Below are 20693 nucleotides of genomic sequence, written 5' to 3' on the forward strand. Positions count from 1 at the left end.
TAACCTCCTATTATTGCACCCCAAATTATGGTCTCTTGTGGTCTGTTCCAAAAAAATATCCAAAACTCAAAGATTTGGCAAAAAGGTATGATTGTGTGAACTTTTGATGCCACAGTGATATATTTTCCATAAAGTTCCACCCCCCCAGCAGAATCATCTAATTCTCTCTGGAAATGTAACCTGATTTAACTAACACTTTGTTAGGGCATTTTACAACCCTATAAAAGTCACAGGATAACATACAGAAAAATGATAAAGTATGCTGCTTTTTTTTTTTTCCTTTTTTGGTAGAGATGATAACCCCAGAGGTTAAGACTTCAGTGTCCTCTAAAGTATGAACCTGTTTTGGATATAACTTAGCAATCTTATTTGAATTTCCTTTTCTCCACTGACTTTTTGATCAGTTTCTCATAGACTGACTGCATCAGTTTTGTGATTCTGCTAGTTCCCTCCTTAAGTGAGTCCAATAAAACTTTGACACAATCAAAATTGCCCTATGTGTGTGTTTTTAACAATTTAAGAATTAGTCATTGATATTTTGGCGGGGCCCGACAATCATATGGTCCCTGGAGGGTGACTTCTGGGCTTCAGGCTCCCTCAGCTACCATACTCATAGGGCAGCTATGTGAAGACAACCAGACTCAGGCCGATCGATCAGCTCAGTTGGCTAGTGTGACACAAATAAGGTTCCAACATTAGGCATGACACCCTCCATCCGCTCACAGAGGCCACAGCTTTAAACAGATAAAAATAGGGGTGCTTGGGTGGCTAAGTCTGTTAAGCGTCCGACTCTTGATTTCAGCTCAGGTCACAATATCACGTTGGTTGTGAGACTGAACCCCGCGTCAGGCTCCATACTGAGAATGGAGCCTGCTTGGGATTCTCTCCCTCCCTCTCTCTCTGCCCCTCCCCCATTCACACTCACTCTCTCTCTCCCTCTCTCTCTCTCTCAAAATAAATATTGTAAAAAAAATAAAATAAACGGAAAATAATATAAACGTTGAGAGTGAATGAGCAGCAATGCCACTCCCATGGGTAAATACACAAGAGAAATGAGGGCCTATATCTGTAAGAAGACTGACACAACAATGTTCAGAGCCTTTGTTCATAAAATATCCAAACTGGAAACAATCCAAATGTCCGTCAACAGGAGAAGAGATAAATTCTGGCATATTCATAAAATGGGATACTATACAGCAAGAACAGAGGACTGGTGTATGCAGCGACATTTTGTTGTGCAAAAGGAGCCATACATAAAAGAACACAGACTTAATGATTCCATTTTATATGAAATTCAAATGCATGCTAGCCTCACCTCTAATGATAGATTACCTATGGGGAGGGGAATGACTGGGAAAAGGCATGATAGTACTTTTGGAGGGACAGAAATAGGATTGATCTGGATGATGGTTACAGAGTGCATATGTGCATAAAGAAAATCAAGAGGTATGGTTTTGATCAGCATTTTACTCTATGCAAATTTCACCTAAAAATGAATAAATTTTTTAAAAAGAAGAGGGATAGAGAAAAATGGATTCTAAAAAAAGTGAACAGGGAGAAGAAAGGAAAGGGGGATTTGAAAGGATTCTTCTTCCACATGTACAGTAAATAAATAAGAACTAACTAAATAAGGGGTGCCTGGTTGGCTCAGTCGGTGGAGCGTGTGACTCTTGATCTCAGGGTTGTAAGTTCAAGCCCCACATTGGGTGTAGAGGTTATTTAAAAATAAAATCTTAAAAAAAAAAGAACTAACTAAATAAAATAAAAAGGAGGATAAACCCAAAGGGGCATGTCTGTATGTACCCTAGCTGGGTACATTTATGCCTGCCAATAAATCTCGGCCCAAGAGCCGGCAAAGCCTAAGCATCTTCTTGACAAGGGGGCGATGGGAATGGCTGGTATTTTTCTTTTGAAAAACTGAGACAATACAGAGTTGAGGCTAGATACTGAATTCCAACACCTTGGGGGGACCATGCTCAATAAGGACACTGATTAATGATCCGATAATAAATGAATCAAGAAAACACTTAAGGTAAGCTCTCTGATGGCAGTTAACAGAGGTATAAAGGCACACAAATAAACAATGGGAGTCCACAACACTACCCAATTCAATTCAGGGACAAATTATTCTCTAGCTAAATAATGCATATGTAAACCCACTCTCAAAACTACAAACTTATGCCAATATGATTATTATTACCTAAAGATGTACTTTTAGCTTCTCGAACCCTCTATGGCAGTTTTCATTATTGTTAAACTCCACTGCAGCCACCTACTCAATCTTCAATAATAGGCCTAAAACATTCCCAGTGGGTGAAGACTTGAAAATAGATTCAGCCATCTGAAAGAATAGAAGTTTCTTTTTCTGCCAAATGTGACAGCCACAAGTGGCGCAGCCCCAGCCATCCCGGCCACGTCCTTTCTGGCTGGGGTGGGACAAGTGCCTCCAGAGAGTGTGACTTCCCACACTGGGACTGCTCTAGCGGAGGGGAGGCGACAAGCGATTAGGCACTCAGGCCGGGGGAGAGGGTGACATGGGACAGGGGCACCCTCAGAAGGGGGCCAGCCATGTGTTAAATCCTGCCTCCTTTAATCTTCAGAGTGGCCAGATGAGGCAGTCGGGCTCCAAAAAGGAAACAGATGGCACACCCGAAGTAGGTAATGTGAGGCGGGACCAAGAAGGAGACTTCCAAAGTGGGTGAGGTACGGTGAAACTCTGAGGCAGGAGGCGGGGCTAGAAACCAGGAATGAAGGGAAAGGAGTATGGAGGATGGGGACTTGGGAGCAACCATCGTCTGGCAGAGGGACAATCCCCTGGGGCAGGGAGACAGCAGGATAATCCCTGACCTGGCTGGCCTCCCACCCTCCCTGCCATCTCCCGCCAGCACTCCTCTTGAGCCAAAGCCCACGGAAGCCTGCTGTGGTGGCCCCAGCCCCAGCCCAGGCCCAGAAGGCAGACGAGGGCGGAGAGAGGCCGGGGAATGACCTCATCTCGGGGTTGGCAGTGAGGAGCTCCTGCTCCCCAGCACTCCCGCAGCAAGGAGAATGGGTTCTGAGGCGGCCTGGGTTCTTCCTACGCTGTGCTTCCCTGTCCTGGGGCCCACCAGCCCCCACAAATGCTTAAGCAGGCAACCCAGCCTTGAGCCCTGAGCAAAGTCCAACTTGGAAGCTCTCTGAGTCTATGGATTTGTGGTTTGGAATGAGGGAGCACTAAGCCTATAGGACATCAAAATAAGAGTTTCAAAATAGGGCCTCCCCTCGAAACCGGTGCCAACACTGTAGTCTTTTCTCCTTCCCAGTGATGTCCTCTATCCTCCCAAGTCCTCCCCTCTTTCCCAGGGTCCTCCTTTCTCTTTCCCATGGCCCTCCCTTCCTTCCTAGGGTCTCCCTCTCTCCCACAGTCCTCCCTTCCTTCCCAGAGTCGTCTTCTCTCTTTCCCACGGTCCTCGCCTCCTTCCCAGGGTCCTCCTCTCTCTTTCCCACAGTCCTCCCTTCCTTCCCAGGGTCTTCCTCTCTCTTCCCCACCGTCCTCACCTCCTTCCCAGGGTCCTCCTCTCTCTTTCCCACAGTCCTCGCCTCCTTCCCAGGGTCCTCCTCTCTCTTTCCTACGGTCCTCCCTTCCTTCCTAGGGTCTCTCTCTCTCCCACAGTCCCACCTTCCTTCCCGGGGTCCTCCTCTCTCTTTCCCACGGCCCTCACCTCCTTCCCAGGGTCCTCCTCTCTCTTTCCCATGGTCCTCCCTTCCTTCCTAGGGTCTCCCTCTCTCCCACAGTCCTCCCTTCCTTCCCAGGGTCTTCCTCTTTTTCCCCACAGTCTTCACCTCCTTCCCAGAGTCCTCTTCTTTCTTTCCCAGATCCTCCTTTCTCTTTCCCATGGTCCTCTTCTCTCATTCCTTTCTCCTCCATCTTCACACCAAGCTTTTATCTGGAAAAACCCTCCTGCTACACGAGAATTTGGCTCAAATTCAAGGGCAGTCCTTGTCCCAAAATTGGGGGTTTTGTTTGGAAGGGCAAAAGAATTACACCCCCATTTATACATCAGTACAACAGGGTCAATATGTGATAGCCCAGATATAATATTTTCCTACTCTTAAAATGGGAAAGAGCTGCTAGGTTCAACTGTAGTCCAAGAAAAAAAAGTCTGTACTCCTACAACTATTTATAAAAAGCAAGTTATTCAGCATGTTACCAACAAAACTGTCCCCAGCCTCTGCACAACAAAAATAAAAGAACAAGGGGTGCCTGGGTGGCTCCCTCAGTTAAGTGTCCAACTTCAGCTCTGGTCATGATCACATGGTTCATGGGTTCGAGCCCCACATTGGGCTCTGCGCTGACAGCCCAGAACCTGGAGCCTGCTTCGAATTCTGTGTCTCCCTCTCTCTCTGCCCCTCCCCTGCTCGTGCTCTGTCTCTGTCTCTCTGTCTCTGTCTCTCTCTCTCTCTCAAAAATAAACATTTAAAAAACTTAAAAAAAAAGAAAAAAATGAAATATGAGCAAGATTACTCTGGGGCAAGATCCTAAGGAAAGACTGAAGTGGGTTCCTATTAGTTCTAGACTGGGGTCAGGGTACAGGTAGAGGGCCCAAGAGTTGGACACTGTTTTTCACGATCAATCCCTTTTCATAAAACCCTCCCATGTAGCTCTCAAGTCACTTTGAGGGGGACACCTGCTTCTCTGGGCCCAGCACCCCCACACTACCTGCTCCTCACAGCCATAGGTCTTGGGCATGGTCTGCTACCACTGAATTACAGGAGAAGCCCTGGGGATTTCTGCACACAACCCTTCCAGTAAGAACAATCCTGTCTTCTCCAGCGTTAGATAGGAAGTTTATGGCAGAAAAAATTTTTAGACATACTTGGTATTTCCCACAGGGAACAGCCTCAAGGTGACATCTCTCCCCACCCCCCCTTTTTTTTTTACTCAATTCCAACCATTATTTAGAACTGTGCAGCATGTAATTTCTTAACACGAATGAGCTACATTTTTGTAATTAACCCCTAGATGACTTCTGCAAAGGGCATAATTTTTAAAACATTCCTGAAAAAGTAGATTTTATTCAATGCTTCATGGCCACAAAGGGGAAAGGAAAATACCACTCCCATCAAAAAAGCAATATGAATACAAAGGTGTAAAACAGCATAACTGGAATTCTACATTTAATTTGACTGCTACTTGACTTAAATAGTCAACACAAGGGGGGCCTGGGTGGCTCAGTTGGTTGAGTGTCCAACTATTGATTTCGGCTCAGGTCATGATCCCAGAGTTGTGGAATCAAGCCCTGCATGGGGCTCGACACTGTGTGTGGAACCTGCTTAAGATTCTCTTTCTCTCCCTCTGCCCTTCTCCCCGGCTCATGCTCGCTCTCGCTCTCTCTCTCTCTCTCTCTCTCTAAAATAAGTAAGTAAGTAAATAAATAAAAGTCAAAACTAGTTTCACCCCATGAGGTACCTCAGTAGCTCAGGTAGTTGAGTGCACAACTCTTGAGTTTGGCTCAGGTCATGATCCCAAACACATGGGATCGAGCCCCATATCAGGCTCTGCACTGTGTGGAGGCTACTTGAGAGGCTCTCTCTCTCTTTGTCTCTCTCTCTTTTTCTCTCCCCCCTCCTCTGCCTCTCCTCCCTGCTCTTCCTCTCTAATGTATATATAATATTATTATTTAATATTTATTTATAATTTTGTACATAATATATAATACAATATTAAATAATATTTATTAATATTTAATAATATATATTTAATCATAATTTTCCCTCCAGATATGCCAAATGTCTCCAATTAATTCCCTCTGTGAAGCATCCCATTGACGTAAGTCATGGCAGGTGTGAGGAGCCTTGAAGGTTATTTTACTTTTTTTGAGTTTTTGTTTTAATTTTATTTTAGTTTAGTTTTAGATTTATTTTAGTTTTAATTTTAATTTCAGGTAATACAATGGAGTATTAGTTTCAGGTATGCAGTATGGCAATTCAGCACTTCAACAGATCACCCTGGGCTCACTGGGACAGATGTGCTCCTGAATCTCCACCTCCTAGTTAATCCAACCCCCCCACCCCACCCCCACCCCCAGCTTTGAAGGTTTCTGTAAAGGAAAGCCTGGAGCTCACAAGGTCAAGGTGCACAAAACTGGACCACAGTGTTCACTGCTTTAAAAAAAAAAAAAAGGCAAAGATAGACCCACATAGGACGAATCACTGGCCTGGCCAGCTTCTCCATTCAGCACTAACCTTTGTGGATTCCCCAAGGGCACTCTGAGGGAGGAGCTGACCTCAGGAGGTCAAAGACAAGGGAAAAACCCTCTCAGCTTCTCTTTAAAGTTTCTACATTTGCCATACTTCATGGTAAGATCTTTCTGTAAGAAAGACCAAAGTCCACGCAAGAAAATAGAGATGCCCTCCAGGGAGAACAATAAAAGGAAATGAAGTCCAGTGGGGGTGGGGGAAGGGAGGGAGTAAAAGTGGTCTGTTTTTCTGGGCCTGTGAAGTACCTCTTGACCCTCTATCTCTCTTTTACCCAAGTGATGACTCTTAAGCCAAAGGAAGCTAAGAGGTTTCTGATATATATATACATATATACATATATATATACACACACAACTCAATTTTAAAAAAACTAGTTTCATTTTGAATGGAATGGATAAGGGTTAAATTCCTTTAAAACATCAAAGTAAATGAACAAGTACATAAAACAATTTAACAGGCATTATATTTTTCCAGCATTTTCTAAGTGACACATCACTTTAAAAAGAACATTCTGGGCCTTAAGAAAGTGATTTCACAATGGCTATCTCTAGATACCTAGTGCAAAGCTATACGTGCTCTTCTTGATAGCTCACAAGAGGTCAAACTGTCAACTCATCCCCGACGTGACCCCATGAAATTACCCAAGTGCCCCCACAGTTTTGGTCAGTAGAACCCACAGAGGAGACAGGAAAAGGGTTTCACATTGTACTCACTCTTACAAAGTTGTCAGGGAACAAACCTCTCCTGCCGTTGATCTGTCCCTCCCACCAGCCTCCATCCTCCTTCCTGATGTTGGTGATGATCTCACCCACGCTGATCGTCAGCTCATCGTCGTGCTGGGCCTGGTAGTCAAACTCCACTATGGCCTCCACTGAAAGGAACAGGGACAGAAAAAAGAGCACCTTAGATCAGATCTTGGAGAAGTCTGAGGCCCACCAGCCCTGGAAGATCAGTAAAGTCTTATTAAAGGGACTTCCCCTCTACCAGTACTTAAAATAACAGGACCCCACACAGCAACCTGATTTTGGTTAACCTGAGGCCTGTCGCACAGAAACCACAAAGCGCAGGTCCGTGGTCAGGCACCGGCAGAGTGGCCTACAGTTCTCAGGGCTAGCAGGAGCTTCAGAGGGGAAACCACACGACAGAAGGCCAATCACATTCGCACTCCCGGAGGGAGTACAGCATCATTTCCCAAGTGCAAAGAAGGCAGATAACACACGCAGGTTTGGTCCTTAGGTGTTCCCAGCCTTGCAAAGACGAACTGTGTGATGTTAACGTCCCTGGACCTCAGGCATGCAAAATGATAATAACTCCCACCCTAAAGAAATAATGCCCATCTCTCAGCCACAAGATGTACTAAGTCAGCTGACACTGAGGGCCCTGCTGGCCAAGCCAATGTCTCTGGCTGCTTACGTCTGCAGGGTAAATCTGGAAAGACCAGACACCCTCAGGACAACTACCCTGTCAACAGAGGGCTTCTCAGGCAGCAGCACCATTTTAAAGTGTTCCCCCAATCTGTGGTGATTTTTTACATTTGGTCATAGGTGGAGGCAACAGACGACACAGATGCGACTTGTTGATAAAGCACAGGTGCAAAGTAGCAGAGCTAAGCAATCCCGAGCATGTTAACTCCTCCATGGATAGATTATGCAACTCGTCTATGCTTTGGGTCTTGCCTCATAACCACCTCAACCAATAAACCTCTTGTCCTTTTCCTTCTATATTTGCAGCTCAGGATGAATGAATGAATGGCAAATGAATAAATACAAGGATACTGAAAATTTGCTGAAACCCCAGGTGGTGAATTAGCAACTTAGAAATTATGGAAATAGAAGAGGAAAAGTTTTAAATGAGCTCTGTAAGAAGCACAAAAGTGAACTCAAAATGGATCACAGACCTAAATCTAAGAGCCAGAAGTACCACACTTTCATAAGTAAGCACAGGATAAAACCTTAGCAATCTTGGGTTTGGCAAAGATTTCTTCAGTAGTCGACAAAAAAGCACAGATGACTGGAAACCTCAATATGGGGTAGGTTTCCAGGAAAAAGGTGGGTAGGTGAGTGGGCCCCCTGTCAATGGGCTTTGTGTCTCCATTAGGGATGAATTCCCAAAGTGCTTCCAGATCAGAAGACCCTGGCCAATTCACAAGCAACTCAAAGTGAAATTTCTTTGCCTGGATCATTATTTTCATTCCAAAATTAGCTGTCATGAATCTTCCCAGGATGAACTTGAGTTGTAAACCCCCTTCTCATCACTTGTAAACAAAAAGGAAGAGCATCAGAGCCTGAACAAAGCAACTTTTTCCGATTTTTCCTGGTTCCTGACAAGTACAAAGGCAGAAACACTCCTATTTTCTTGCATCATGCTCTGCTCCCCAGCAGTTAAAATGAGCCATCATGACAATTGGAACCAGGTCAATTAAAAACCAACTTTCCTCAGGGGCACCTGGGTGGCCCAGTCGGTTGAGCGTCCGACTTCGGCTCAGGTCATGATCCTGTGGTTCATGAGTTCAAGCCTCACATCAGGCTCTGTGCTGACAGCTCAGAGCCTGGAGCCTGCTTCAGATTTTGTGTCTCCTTCTCTCTCTGACCTCCCCCACTCATGCTTTGTCTCACCTGTTTCTCAAAAATAAATACACAAAAAAAACAAAATTTTTTTTAAACCAACTTTCTTCAAATGACCCAGACAGGGATCCACTAAAGCTCTGCAAATGGAACTGAGCCGGCAGTAACCAATGTTTCTGTGCCCAACATTTCTCCTGCATTATCTCATTTAATCCTCACAATATTATGATGCTCATCTTCCCAATTAAAGAACCTGAAGCTCAGCAAAGCAGTTAAGCTCATTTTTCTGAGCCAGTGCTCTCCAAAGTGGGATGCACTCACTTCAGGGATTAGTTGACATCATGAAAAAACAATCAGAAGAACAGCAATTCGTTTTATTTTAATTTTAAAAAGACAAAAATTCAACGTCCCTTATATTCCATTTGAAAAATGACACCAGTTCCTTCATCCAGCCTCTAGGTCAGGAAGCAGCCTGAGGCCAGCAGGGCCCCTCAACAAGGCTGCCTGCTAGAGCCAGAGCCGGCTTGTGGCTCCGGTGGGGGGAAGGTCTGCAGAGCTGGGCAGCCTCCTGATGAAGCCTCTTCATGGCTATGACCCCTCAATAAATGGATGAAAGGTTTAAAAAGAATTGTGTGAAGAAATCGGGGGTTGTAGACAATAGTCAACATGGGAGCAAGGAAACAAGGAAATGTCACAGCTGCTGCCTTCGGCTCCTGGTGTGAGCTCTGGGCCAGCCATGTTGGGAGGTGAGCGTGAGGACAAGCCAACCAGATCTTCCAGGGACACGACTGAATTATCAGGACAAATGAGAATACAGGTTGTCTTCCATTGCTGATATGGGTGTAAATTACCTGGTTATAGTATGTAACTATTCAGATTGCAAGATATTTAAATGTACGTACCTGAATCATGAAGACAAAGGTCTTCATTTTCCACCAATGTCCAAATTCCTATAACACTCAATCTCATGTTTTCCCAGAGTCCACTAAACCTAATAATAAATGTTTAGAAGCTTCTTTGGGGTTTTCTCAATCAACTAGTGCAATAATACATGCATACAATCTGTAAATAAATATATACATGGAACCACTCTATTATTTTTTTTAATAATAGGTATTTTTTTTAACCAAGAAAAGGCCTGGAACACTGACCTACGCTCCCCAAGGCTGACCCCATTAGTGCTTGCAGACAGAAGCTCATAGTTTGTCTGAGGGGAACAGGAGATCACGGTGAGTGGAAGGGGCGGGGGCGGGAAGCAGCACACGGGACCTGGCTGGGTCCATCTAGACACTGAACTTGAACCCTGTGTACTTTGGGGAAGTTAGAACCCCATCAACTTCCAGAACACAACCTTGATGCTTCTTTCCTAAACAGCAATTCTCACTTTATTCTGTACACGGGCCTTACCAAAATGACACTGGAAGAGGACAAAGGAATTTGCTTCAAGATGGTTACTAGGAAGTAAACAGCTGCTGTCTGCTGTCACAAACTGACGAGAAACACATCCTGCTTTTGCTTCAGTCTCTCTCTTGTGATGAGCCCAAGGACACATCTTAATTGACGCTTACTGTAAGGCTGGGGGTTAGGAATTGGGGGCTTGGGGATAAATAAAGCTAACCGCAGGGGCGCCTGCGTGGCTCAGTCGGTTGCGCGGTTGAGCGTCTGACTGCGGCTCAGGTCATGATCTTGCAGTTTGTGAATTCGAGCCCCGTATCAGGCTTGCTGCTCTCAGCACATAGGCTGCTTTGGATTTTCTGTCTCCCTCTCTCTGCCCCTCCCCTGCTCACACGCTCTCTCAAAAATAAATAAAACATTCAAAAAAATTTACCAAAAAAAAAGCATAACTGCATGGCTTTTGAGTCTTCCCAATATCCTATCTGGTCTTTCCAGATTTAAACTTGTTTTAAGCTCCTAGACACTTCAGCCATCACATACACCCTGTCCGCCTTCAGCCCCAGCTGGGGGGCCTGACTGCCTCATACCACCTTTCCGGCTCCTCCAGCCCCTAGGCCTCCCTGGGCCCTGGCCTTAAGGCAGTTCCATGTGGTGGTGGCTACACAGGTGTCTCATCCTCTCAGGGAGCCTCTAAATGCCTTCTGGGTCCAGATCACCCTCAGCTCTTAGTTCTGTTCTCTCTCCTATGAGCATCCATGACCTGTAGTAGGTGCTCAATAAAGCTGCGATACACCGACTGCCCAGCTTGCGTTTTATAATGGCAGGTAGTTCTCTGCCCAACAAAGATGCTACCAAAATGCCAAGTGTCAATCACATTTTTGCAAATCAAGTCAGATTCTTCAGTGCACTAACGGAGCTTGCTATTTAAAGAATCCTGTGGTTAATTCTTTTGTAACATGAATAATCACTTCCTGCTTTACTTTTCCTGTCAAGATGAATTTTACATATCAGGTTTCTCTAAGAGGAGGAAACCTATGTATGATTTTCTTAAGACTCATAAATCATGAGGCTATGTCTCTCCTATCCCCCTGAAAGGCTCTGTCCTGTGTCCCCTGCGAGCCATTGAAAGGTTCCGGACTTTGGCTGTCCACTACAGTCCATATCACTTGCCATATTTGGCTATCGAGTACCTGAAGTGTCACTGGTCCAAACTGAGATGTGCTGTAAAACACACAGCAGGTGGCAAAGACTTATTAGGAGAAAAAGAATGTAAAATATCTCATATTTAGATTGTACATTGAAATGATATTTTAGACATGCTGGGTTAAATAAGTATATTATTTCTTTTTACCTTGTTTCTTCTTGCCTTATGAACGTGGCTATTAGGACATTTAAAATTACACATGCAGCCTAGTATTATACTTCTGTTGGACAGAGATAATTTAGGATAATGCTTGGCAGACAGGAAATCAAGACCTCACACTTCATAAACAGTCAAAATATTCACAAGAACCCATGAGAGAAAGTCTGCGTCCCCGAAACCCATTTCCTTGGCTTTAGGAAGCTGCAGGTAGGCTGCAGAAGCTATAAAACATTGCCTGAGATTTTTTTTAATGGTACCTTTTGGGAAACTACCTGTAGACATGAGCACAAAATTAAAACACTAAGCTAAATACAATATATCAGAGGTATAATTAGGGCAACAGTAAACAAAATCCCGTATTGAAAGACACCATAAATTACAAAACTTAAGGAAGTCTCCCTGTCAGAAAAATACCACCCTTCAGTTGCCTGCTGTGCCAACAGCCGGCCTCCACACGTTTGCCGCATCTCCGGTCGCTGCAAAAGCCAAGGCTATGGTTAACCCGTGTGTACAAACGGATAGAGCCAGGGGAGAAAAGAGGTCTGCTTCGACGCGCAAAACGTGTCAACCACCCAGATCTCTGCCTTCAAACTTGCTGGAATGTATCCTCCCCCAAAAGATGAAATGTGTGCTTCTTAGCAGTCAGTTGGCTAAGCCAGCTGCCAAGCACCTTTTCACAGCAAACTTCTCACGGTGGCATTTCAGAGGCCCCTCTCTGCAACCCGGCCCCTCCCTGCCTCTATGCACTGAATTTCCTGTCTCCTGTCACTTAACTGTGCCACAATTTCACAGTGGCTTAGCCCAGTCATACTACAAGCTCCATCTGGGAAGAGCCCTGGTCTTTTTCAGGATTCTACCTCCATTGCTTAGCCTCAGGTCCAGCTTCATAAATATCTGAATAAAGCAGAAAGAATGAAGGAGAATGAAAGTTTCCCAATTACTTTCCTTTGTCTATATATACATATAGATGATGCCGCAAACCTCTCGTGCAGTTTAAGCAGTCTTAGGCTTTAAGAACTTCAGATGTACACACAGCAAAGGAAACCATCAACACAATGAAAAGACAACCTACTGAATGGGAGAAAATATTTGCAAATCATATATCTAATAAGTGGTTAATATCCAAAATACATAAATAATTCGTATAACCCAATAGCAAAACAAACAAACAAAAAACAAAAACCACACACATGCAACCTGATTTAAAAATGAGCAGAGGATCTGAACAGACATTTTTCCAAAGAAGACATACAGATGGCCAACAGGTACATGAAAAGGTGCTCAATATCACTAATCATCAGGGAAATGCAAATAAAACCACAATGAGATATCGCTTCACACCTATCAGAATGGCTAGAATCAAAAGGACCAGCAATAACATGTGTTGGTGAGGATGTGGGGAAAAGGGAACCCTTGTGCACCTCTGATGACTACCATATGATCCAGCAGCCCCACTCTTGGGTATGTATCTGAAGAAAAAGTAAACACTTAACCGAAAAGATAGCTGCACTCCTATGTTCACTGCAGCATTATTTACAATAGGCAAGACATGGAAACAACCTAAGTGTCCATCAAGGACAAATGGAGACAGAAGATGTGGTATATATACTATTGAATATCATTCAGCCATAAAAAAGAATGGAATCTTGCCATTTGCAACAACATGGATGGACCTTGAGGGTATTATGCTAAGTGAAAGAAAGAAAGACAGAGAAAGAGAATTATCATATGATCTCACTTATATGTGGACTCCACAAAAAAAGAAAGAAATAAAAGCACAGAGATCCCAAGAACAGATTGGCAGTTGCCAGAGGTAGGTAGAGCGGGGGCCAGTGAAATGGGTGAAGGGAGTCAAAAGATACAAACTTGCAGTTATAAAAAAAAGAAGGCATGAGGATGTAATGTAGAGCATGGTGACTATAGTTAATAATACTTGATTGCATATTTGAAGTCGCCAGAGGAGTAACTCTTACAAGTTCTCATCACAAGAAAAAAACTCTGTAGCTACATGTGGTGGCAGAACGCAACTAGAACTCTTGTGATGATCATCTTGAAATATACACAAATATCAAATCATTATGTTGTACACCTGAAACTAATGTTATATGTCAACTATACCCCAATACAAAATAAAAAGAACTGCTTCGTTTGTGAATTTTAAAGAATAATTTCTTAATGTTTTGTTCTAGTCCTGATTGAAGAAAGTGTATAAAATCAAGAACTAATTTTTTTCCAAAAGAAGATTTTACCAAAAAAGATCATCATTCCTGATCACTGGAGATAGAAAGAACACTAGTTACTATCTTGTCAAATCCTTTTCCTAATTTTATAGACGAGGAACTGAGGCCTGGAAGGTTCCACAACTGAGGCTGAGAAAGAGTGAGAGTTAAATCGTGGCAGCATCAAGACTGAGACTAAACTCTCCCACATCATAGTCCTGGTGAGACAAGAGAAGTTGTGAAGTGAAAAGGAGGAAAACCAAGACCAGCAAGATTCAGATATCCATGTCACTGGGTTTATTTTCCTTTCATATGCAGCTTAGTTCCCAGAATATCCAGGGAAAATTACACCAGGCAGGAATATACAAGAACCTGTGTTCAAATCTAATAAGAGAGAAAAGAGATCAGTGGTTGCCTAGGCCAGGGAGTGAATGCAGAAGAATACAAAAGATGATACTGGGATGATGGAAATGTTCTAAAATTAAGTTGTGGTGAGGGTTTCACAATGCCGTAAATTTACTGAAATCATTGCACTGTACACTTAAAATGGTAGAATTTTATATCTCAATATAGGTATTTAAATTTTTTTATAAACGTATTTACTGAGAGAGGGAGAGAGAGAGTGTGTGTGTGCACAAACAAGGGAGAGGGGCAGAGGAAGAGGGAGAGAGAGAATCCCAAGCAGGCTCCATGCTCAGCAAGGAGCCCACCACAGGGCTTGATCTCAAGACTGAGTCATGACCTGAACCAAAATCAAGAGTCAGATACTTAACCCACTGAGCCCCTCAGACACCCACCTCAATATAGCTTTTAAAAATAAAAAGACCATGTATGTGATGTATATTCTGGAATGTATGATCGTAGATATCACTCATTGAGGTGGTTGACTGCCTTTGTGCCCCGGGGAGAGACCAATCCCCATGCAGAGAGGGGAATCCATTTGAGGGACCCCCCCCCTCCCATGAGATACAGTCGGATGGGACTTGCCACCTCTGACAGCACAGGACTCAACTGTGGCTACCAACGGCCAATGGACATGACAAAGACTGGATGTGGCTGGAGCAGATCCCCCAGCAGGGCTCCCAAAAGAGGCAGGGATCTCTGGGGCTCCCTGGTTGCCATCTTTTCTCAACCTGATCTTCCAGCTTTTCCTTCCATCCTAGAAACCAGCCAGCAGCCCTCGAGTAAATCCTCCTCGGTCTTTGGTCAAGGGTGAGTTGGTTTCTGTTGCTTGCCACCAGAGAACCCTAACAGATACACTTGTACATCAATGTTTTGAACAGACTCTTCCCTACACAAGGCCGGGTTCTCAGCATCCCATGCTCACCTGGTAGTGCCACGGATAAAGGTGTAGGTCTAAACTTCCTAGGTTGGGGCCACTGGCACTGAGAGGACCTCCAAGTCCAACCAAGTTGAGCTCCACACCAGCACACTTTCCTTTTGCATCTTCACAGACACACCACTAAGGAGACCATTCAAGGCCCAAAAAGGGGTCATTCCTAAGGACTGAAACTGTTAGAACCTGAACATGAGCTTCCCCAAGGAAGACAGGTGCAGAACACAGACCCCAGGGAACAAAGAGCTACTGGGCCTAAGCTCTCTCCCCGGGCACCGTGTGCCAGGGGGGCTGCCTGCAGGGTTAAACGATGTCTGTAGCGGCCTAGCAGCAGCTCCCAGAACTGGGCATGCGCATGGAAGGGAAAAGAGAACAACCAAGAGAGAAGAGAAAGAAGCAACCAGCTGTGAGAGAGGAAAGAAGGCCCACTGCTGACTGCCTCCCATGGCACTCGGGACGCTCTTGTCACACCGCTCGCTGGGCCAGCCTCCCAGCCCATCTCTCGACCCGTGCCACCTGTACCCAAGCATCTTCACGGTGGACGTGAGCTGTGGGAGAAAGAACACAGGATGTAAAGCCTAGTAGGCCTGGCAGTGAGTTCTGACACAGACATTCACTAGCTGTGTCACAGGGGCCACACACCTTGCTTGAGTTCATTTGCTCTGTACTTCAAATCGGAAGATGATTACCCAGTGGGTTGTTGCAAAGATGAGGGACGATGCTTGTAAACTCCTGTACATAGAAGCTGCTCTATAAATGACAGCCACGAGCCTTACAGGCCTGTGTGGTGCTGTGCCACAAAGGTTTCCCCACGCGTGTCCTCTCTGCCTGGCCCCTGGAATGCGAACCCTTAGAGGGCAGATCCAAGCATCTCTTCCCCCTCACCTGGTGTCTGGCACATAGTAGGTGCTCAATTATTGTTGGCGATCGAATGCATGTCCTGAAAAGTGTTACCCCAAACCATAGCTTACTGTAACTCAGCACAGCGAAACGCAGTCACAGATGAGACTTGTGTGACTTGTTGTGTGACTTGAAGGCTAGAGGAAGCCAAAACCAGCATGGCCAGTCAGTCACAAAATACGCTCTGGCCCACAGGTCCAACCTTCCCAAGTGCTACAGTGATCAGCCTCCACTCCATTCCCACCTCTGCCACGACCACCGCCCCTGACAGCAGAGGGGCCCTGGAGGAGAGATGAGAATGGGAGGTAGGGCGTGGCTGGGTCGCCAGCTCCCTCAACCAGAAGTGCTTCACAAAGTCGGGGGGGGGGGGGGGGGGGGAGTCCCTCACAGCCTGTGTTTTTTGAAGCCTTGGCCTCAATAGGCCTCACACAAGGAGCCAGAAACAATGAGTTCTTAAACACTTCCCGACCAAAATTAACCCCTGCAAACCTAATGCACAGCTCTTCTAAGAATGTGCTTTAGATACACTGGACAAGAATAACTTGGCCAGAAAAAGAAATAAATAAAAAAGAAGTAAAATTAAATAAAAAAGAAAGCACAGAGAAAGTATGCAGATGAACCTGCAGGTTAAAAAAAAAACAAAAAACTAGCAAAGAATCAAGACAATTGATTACAGATGATAAACCTGTAGAGCAAATGGTTCTATGCAGCACAGAGGAGAAAATAAATTGCACCTTAGAAAACCGGTTTAATAAGAAGACATTTAAGTCAAAAACAGTTTAGCCACTTAAAGAAAACATAACCTTTTTTTCAGCAGAAGAAAGCAAGCACATGGATGTTGCTTTACATAAATATTTGACAGTTTTAAGTAACAAGATAGCTTAATTTTCTTTATATAATGACAGTCTATTCTCAGATTCAAAGGAGAGACCTAAAGGCGGGTGCCTAATTAGAAGGCGATCCCCTATTTTTCTCAGAGGATCCAAAAGGTTTGGGGCCAACCAAATTTTAAAAGGAAGAAGAGGGGCGCCTGGGTGGCGCAGTCGATTAAGCGTCCGACTTTAGCCAGGTCACGATCTCGCGGTCCGTGAGTTCGAGCCCCGCGTCAGGCTCTGGGCTGATGGCTCAGAGCCTGGAGCCTGTTTCCGATTCTGTGTCTCCCTCTCTCTCTGCCCCTCCCCCGTTCATGCTCTGTCTCTCTCTGTCCCAAAAATAAATAAACGTTGAAAAAAAATTTAAAAAAAAAAAAAAAAAAAAAAGGAAGAAGAGGGGGCACCTGGGTGGCTCAGTAGGTTAAACGTCTGACTCTTAATCTCAGCTCAGGTCATGATCTCACAGTTCATGACTTCCAGCCCCTCATGGGGCTCTGTGCTGAGGGAACTGAGCCTGCTTGGGATTCTCTCTCTCTCCCTCACCTGCTTGTGCTTTCCCTCTCAAAATAAATAAATATACTTCAAAAATAAAATAAAAGGAAGAAGAAATAGTCAAGTGTCTGCTTATACTGTATACTAATTTAATTTTAAATTAGTATATAATATAGAGATTGTACAAAATAAGTAGAAAACATTGCTTTTCCCCTGACAGCCACCCATGTCATGAGCCAGTTTTATTCCACAGATGTTGCATGGATGATTGAAACACATTTAGTTATGGATAAGGCATCGAAAATGCTTGCTTAGGGGTGCCTGGGTGGCTCAGTTGGTTAAGCACCCAACTCTTAGTTTCGGCTCAGGTCATGATCTCATAGTTGATGAGTCGGAGCCCCGCATTGGGCTCCATACTGACAGTGTGGAGCCTGCTTGGGATTCTCTGTCTCCCTCTCTCTCTCTGCCCCTCCCCCACTTGCACTGCCCCTGTCTCTCTCAAAATAAATAAATAAACTTTTAAAAAAATCTTTGCTTAAACTTCTTTATTAAAAATCAATTCAGGGGGCACTTGGGTATCTCACTCGGTTAAGCGTCTGATTCTTGATTTCAGCTCAGGTCATGATCCCATGGTTTGTTGAATTCAAGCCCCCCTGCCCCCACACTGGGCTCTGCTCTGGCAGTGAGGAGCCTGCTTGGGATCCTCCCTCCCTCTCTCTCTCTCTCTCTCTCTCTCTCTCTCTGCACCTTCCTTGCTCTCTCTGGCTCAATCTCTCTCTCTCTCTCTCTCTCTCTCTCTCAAATAAATAAATAAACTTAAAAAAATTAATTCATAGAGGGGTGCCTGGGTGGCTCAGTCAGTTAAGCATCCAACTTCGGCTCAAGTCATGATCTCACAGTCCGTGAGTTCGAGCCCCGCATTAGGCTCTATGCTTACAGCTTGGAACCTGCAGCCTGCTTCGGATTCTGTGTCTCCCTCTCTCTGCTCCTCCCCTGCTCATACTCTGTCTGTCTCTCTCTCAAAAATAAAGAAAACATTTTAAAAACTTTTTAATTAATTCATAGAGCCCTATAGTACAAGATGCTTTGTAAGGACTGCAACAGAATACAGCCCTGGCTTTTCTCAAGGACAGTATGGGGGTGGCTGGGGAACTTGCTTTAGAAGTGGCCATGCTACCTGAAAGAAGAAAGCCACAAGGCTTTCTGCTGACTTCAGGGCAGCTATGTGGAATGAGGTGTAAGAGGCAAGAGGAGAGGGGAAGCAGGTCAAAAGGAGGGAGGTGAAGAATGATTCCACAGGAAAAAAGCGGTCAGTCTGCCCAGGGGCAAGGCCTGAGTCACTGCATGGCTTTCTGTTCCTTAAGAAACGCACGGCCTGGTAAGGGAGAAAGTAGACAAAGGTGACAGGAAACCACAGGAAACCTTTGCTGCCACCCCCCAGCATATTCCATGTCCCTCTTCAGGCTTCACTTACACCCCCAGGTGTAATGGTCCCTCTAAAGTGTGAGCCCCCAGAAGGCAGAAGGAAGTGTAACACAAGCGTGTGGGCCTCCTAAAAGAAAAGTCACGTTGCCCAACGCTTCCTCCCTCAAGTGCTGAGCTGACCGTTTGGCCCCATCGGGCACTCAAGCGGTGCTGGTTGCCGAGTGGAGGGAAACCTGCAAGGATGATTTTTTGACAAGAAGCTGAAAATCCAAGAAGATGGGGTCCGAGACAAATGCACGGGGCTGAAAATGCAACATAAGGGCACAGCGACAGCTCTTCGAAGCGGTCTGGAATTTCAAACTGTTACAAGCGTAACTCCTCTGCGCTCCCCAGCATGCAATCTGGAGATGATACCTGCAGCACCACACTGTGGACGTCATGAGCGACCGTGCACTTGACGGTTTCATCGTGTTTCATGTATGACACGATATAGCAATCACGAGTCTGCCAACATTATAACTACCAGTGGCTTGCAACTCTTTTCAGCTGGCATTTTTAACAGCTGAAGAACAATTTGAGATAATAGTTGGTAGTCAAGTATCTACTGCAAGACCATTTCCTTAATCAACTGCATTGTAAATACTTTGTCACAGTATCAGAAAACCACTTAGTAAGTATGTGCCCACAGAGATTAACACAAAACAGAAGTTTAAGACCAACAGGTTTTTTTCCCTTGGAGATTACAATTTAAAGTTGGACAAACAGAATAATACATAAATAAACTGGACTGGGCTTTAAAATTTTGAAACATTTTCCAAAACTGAAGCATGAGGTTAATAAAAATAAAGCTAAAAGGATCGACACCCCACATCAAAACACTTCTAGAAGGATGATCCAAGAAGAGCAATATGTAATTTTTTTCAGAAATAATTGCATTTAGTTTCCAAATACCATTTTTAACTAAAAAAAAAAAAAAACCCCAGGCAGCCTTGTAAAAATGACCGATTCCAAGTCTGGGGCAGGAAAGGGAACAAGCCTGAAACATCTTGTCAAAAACAAGAAATAACTTGTCAAAGCAAGGTAGCCATCAAAGACTAATAGTGTCACGTCAAAAGAATACAGAAGTGAATGAGAAAAGGCCCCTACTGGCCACAAATGGGACAAGAATCCGTAAGAATAACTGCCATGGGGATGCCTGGGTGGCTCAGTCATTTGAGTGTACAACTCTTGATTTTGTCTCAGGTCATGATCTCACAGTGTAAGATGGGGCTCTCAAGGAGAGGGGGGGCTCTCTCTCTCAAAATAAATAAACATTTTTTAAAAAGGAATAACTGCAATGGATTGAAACACATGAAACAGGTGTGATGTCTCAAATCGATGTGGCTGAGTTGGTTGAGGATCCGACTTCGGCTCAGGTCATGATCTCACAGTTTGTGAGTTCGAGCCCCACGTCGGGCTCGGTGCTGACGGCTCAGAGCCTGGAGCCTGCTTCGGATTCTGTGTCTCCCTCGCTCTCTGCCTCTCCCAAGCTCATTCTCTCTCTCTCTCTCTCAAAAATAAATAAATATTAGGGCGCCTGGGTGGCGCAGTCGGTTAAGTGTCCGACTTCAGCCAGGTCACGATCTCGCGGTCCGCGAGTTCGAGCCCCGCGTCGGGCTCTGGGCTGATGGCTCGGAGCCTGGAGCCTGTTTCCGATTCTGTGTCTCCCTCTCTCTCTGCCCCTCCCCTGTTCATGCTCTGTCTCTCTCTGTCCCAAAAATAAATAAACGTTGGGAAAAAAAATTTTTAAATAAATAAATAAATAAATAAATAAATATTAAAAAACTGATACATGTTATATGATCTATGTTTCATAGCGATTTTTTTAGAAAATCACTGATAACTTTTATA

General features: G+C 44.7%; 1 protein-coding gene across 7 annotated transcripts in view; it reads right to left on the reverse strand.

Moving 5' to 3' along the window:
- SH3KBP1 (SH3 domain containing kinase binding protein 1) overlaps window positions 1-20693 on the reverse strand; it is a 334334-nt gene that overhangs the window by 276826 nt on the left and 36815 nt on the right. For 6 of the 7 annotated variants that reach the window (XM_043570579.1, XM_043570581.1, XM_043570580.1 and 3 more), the window contains exon 2: window positions 6951-7108. In XM_043570579.1, coding sequence (XP_043426514.1) covers window positions 6951-7108 — 158 coding nt within the window. The remainder of the gene's footprint in view (window positions 1-6950; window positions 7109-20693) is intronic. The other variant, XM_043570577.1, reaches the window with a different exon arrangement.

Source organism: Prionailurus bengalensis, chromosome X, assembly GCF_016509475.1.
Source record: "Prionailurus bengalensis isolate Pbe53 chromosome X, Fcat_Pben_1.1_paternal_pri, whole genome shotgun sequence".
Classification (NCBI taxonomy): Eukaryota; Metazoa; Chordata; class Mammalia; order Carnivora; family Felidae; genus Prionailurus; species Prionailurus bengalensis.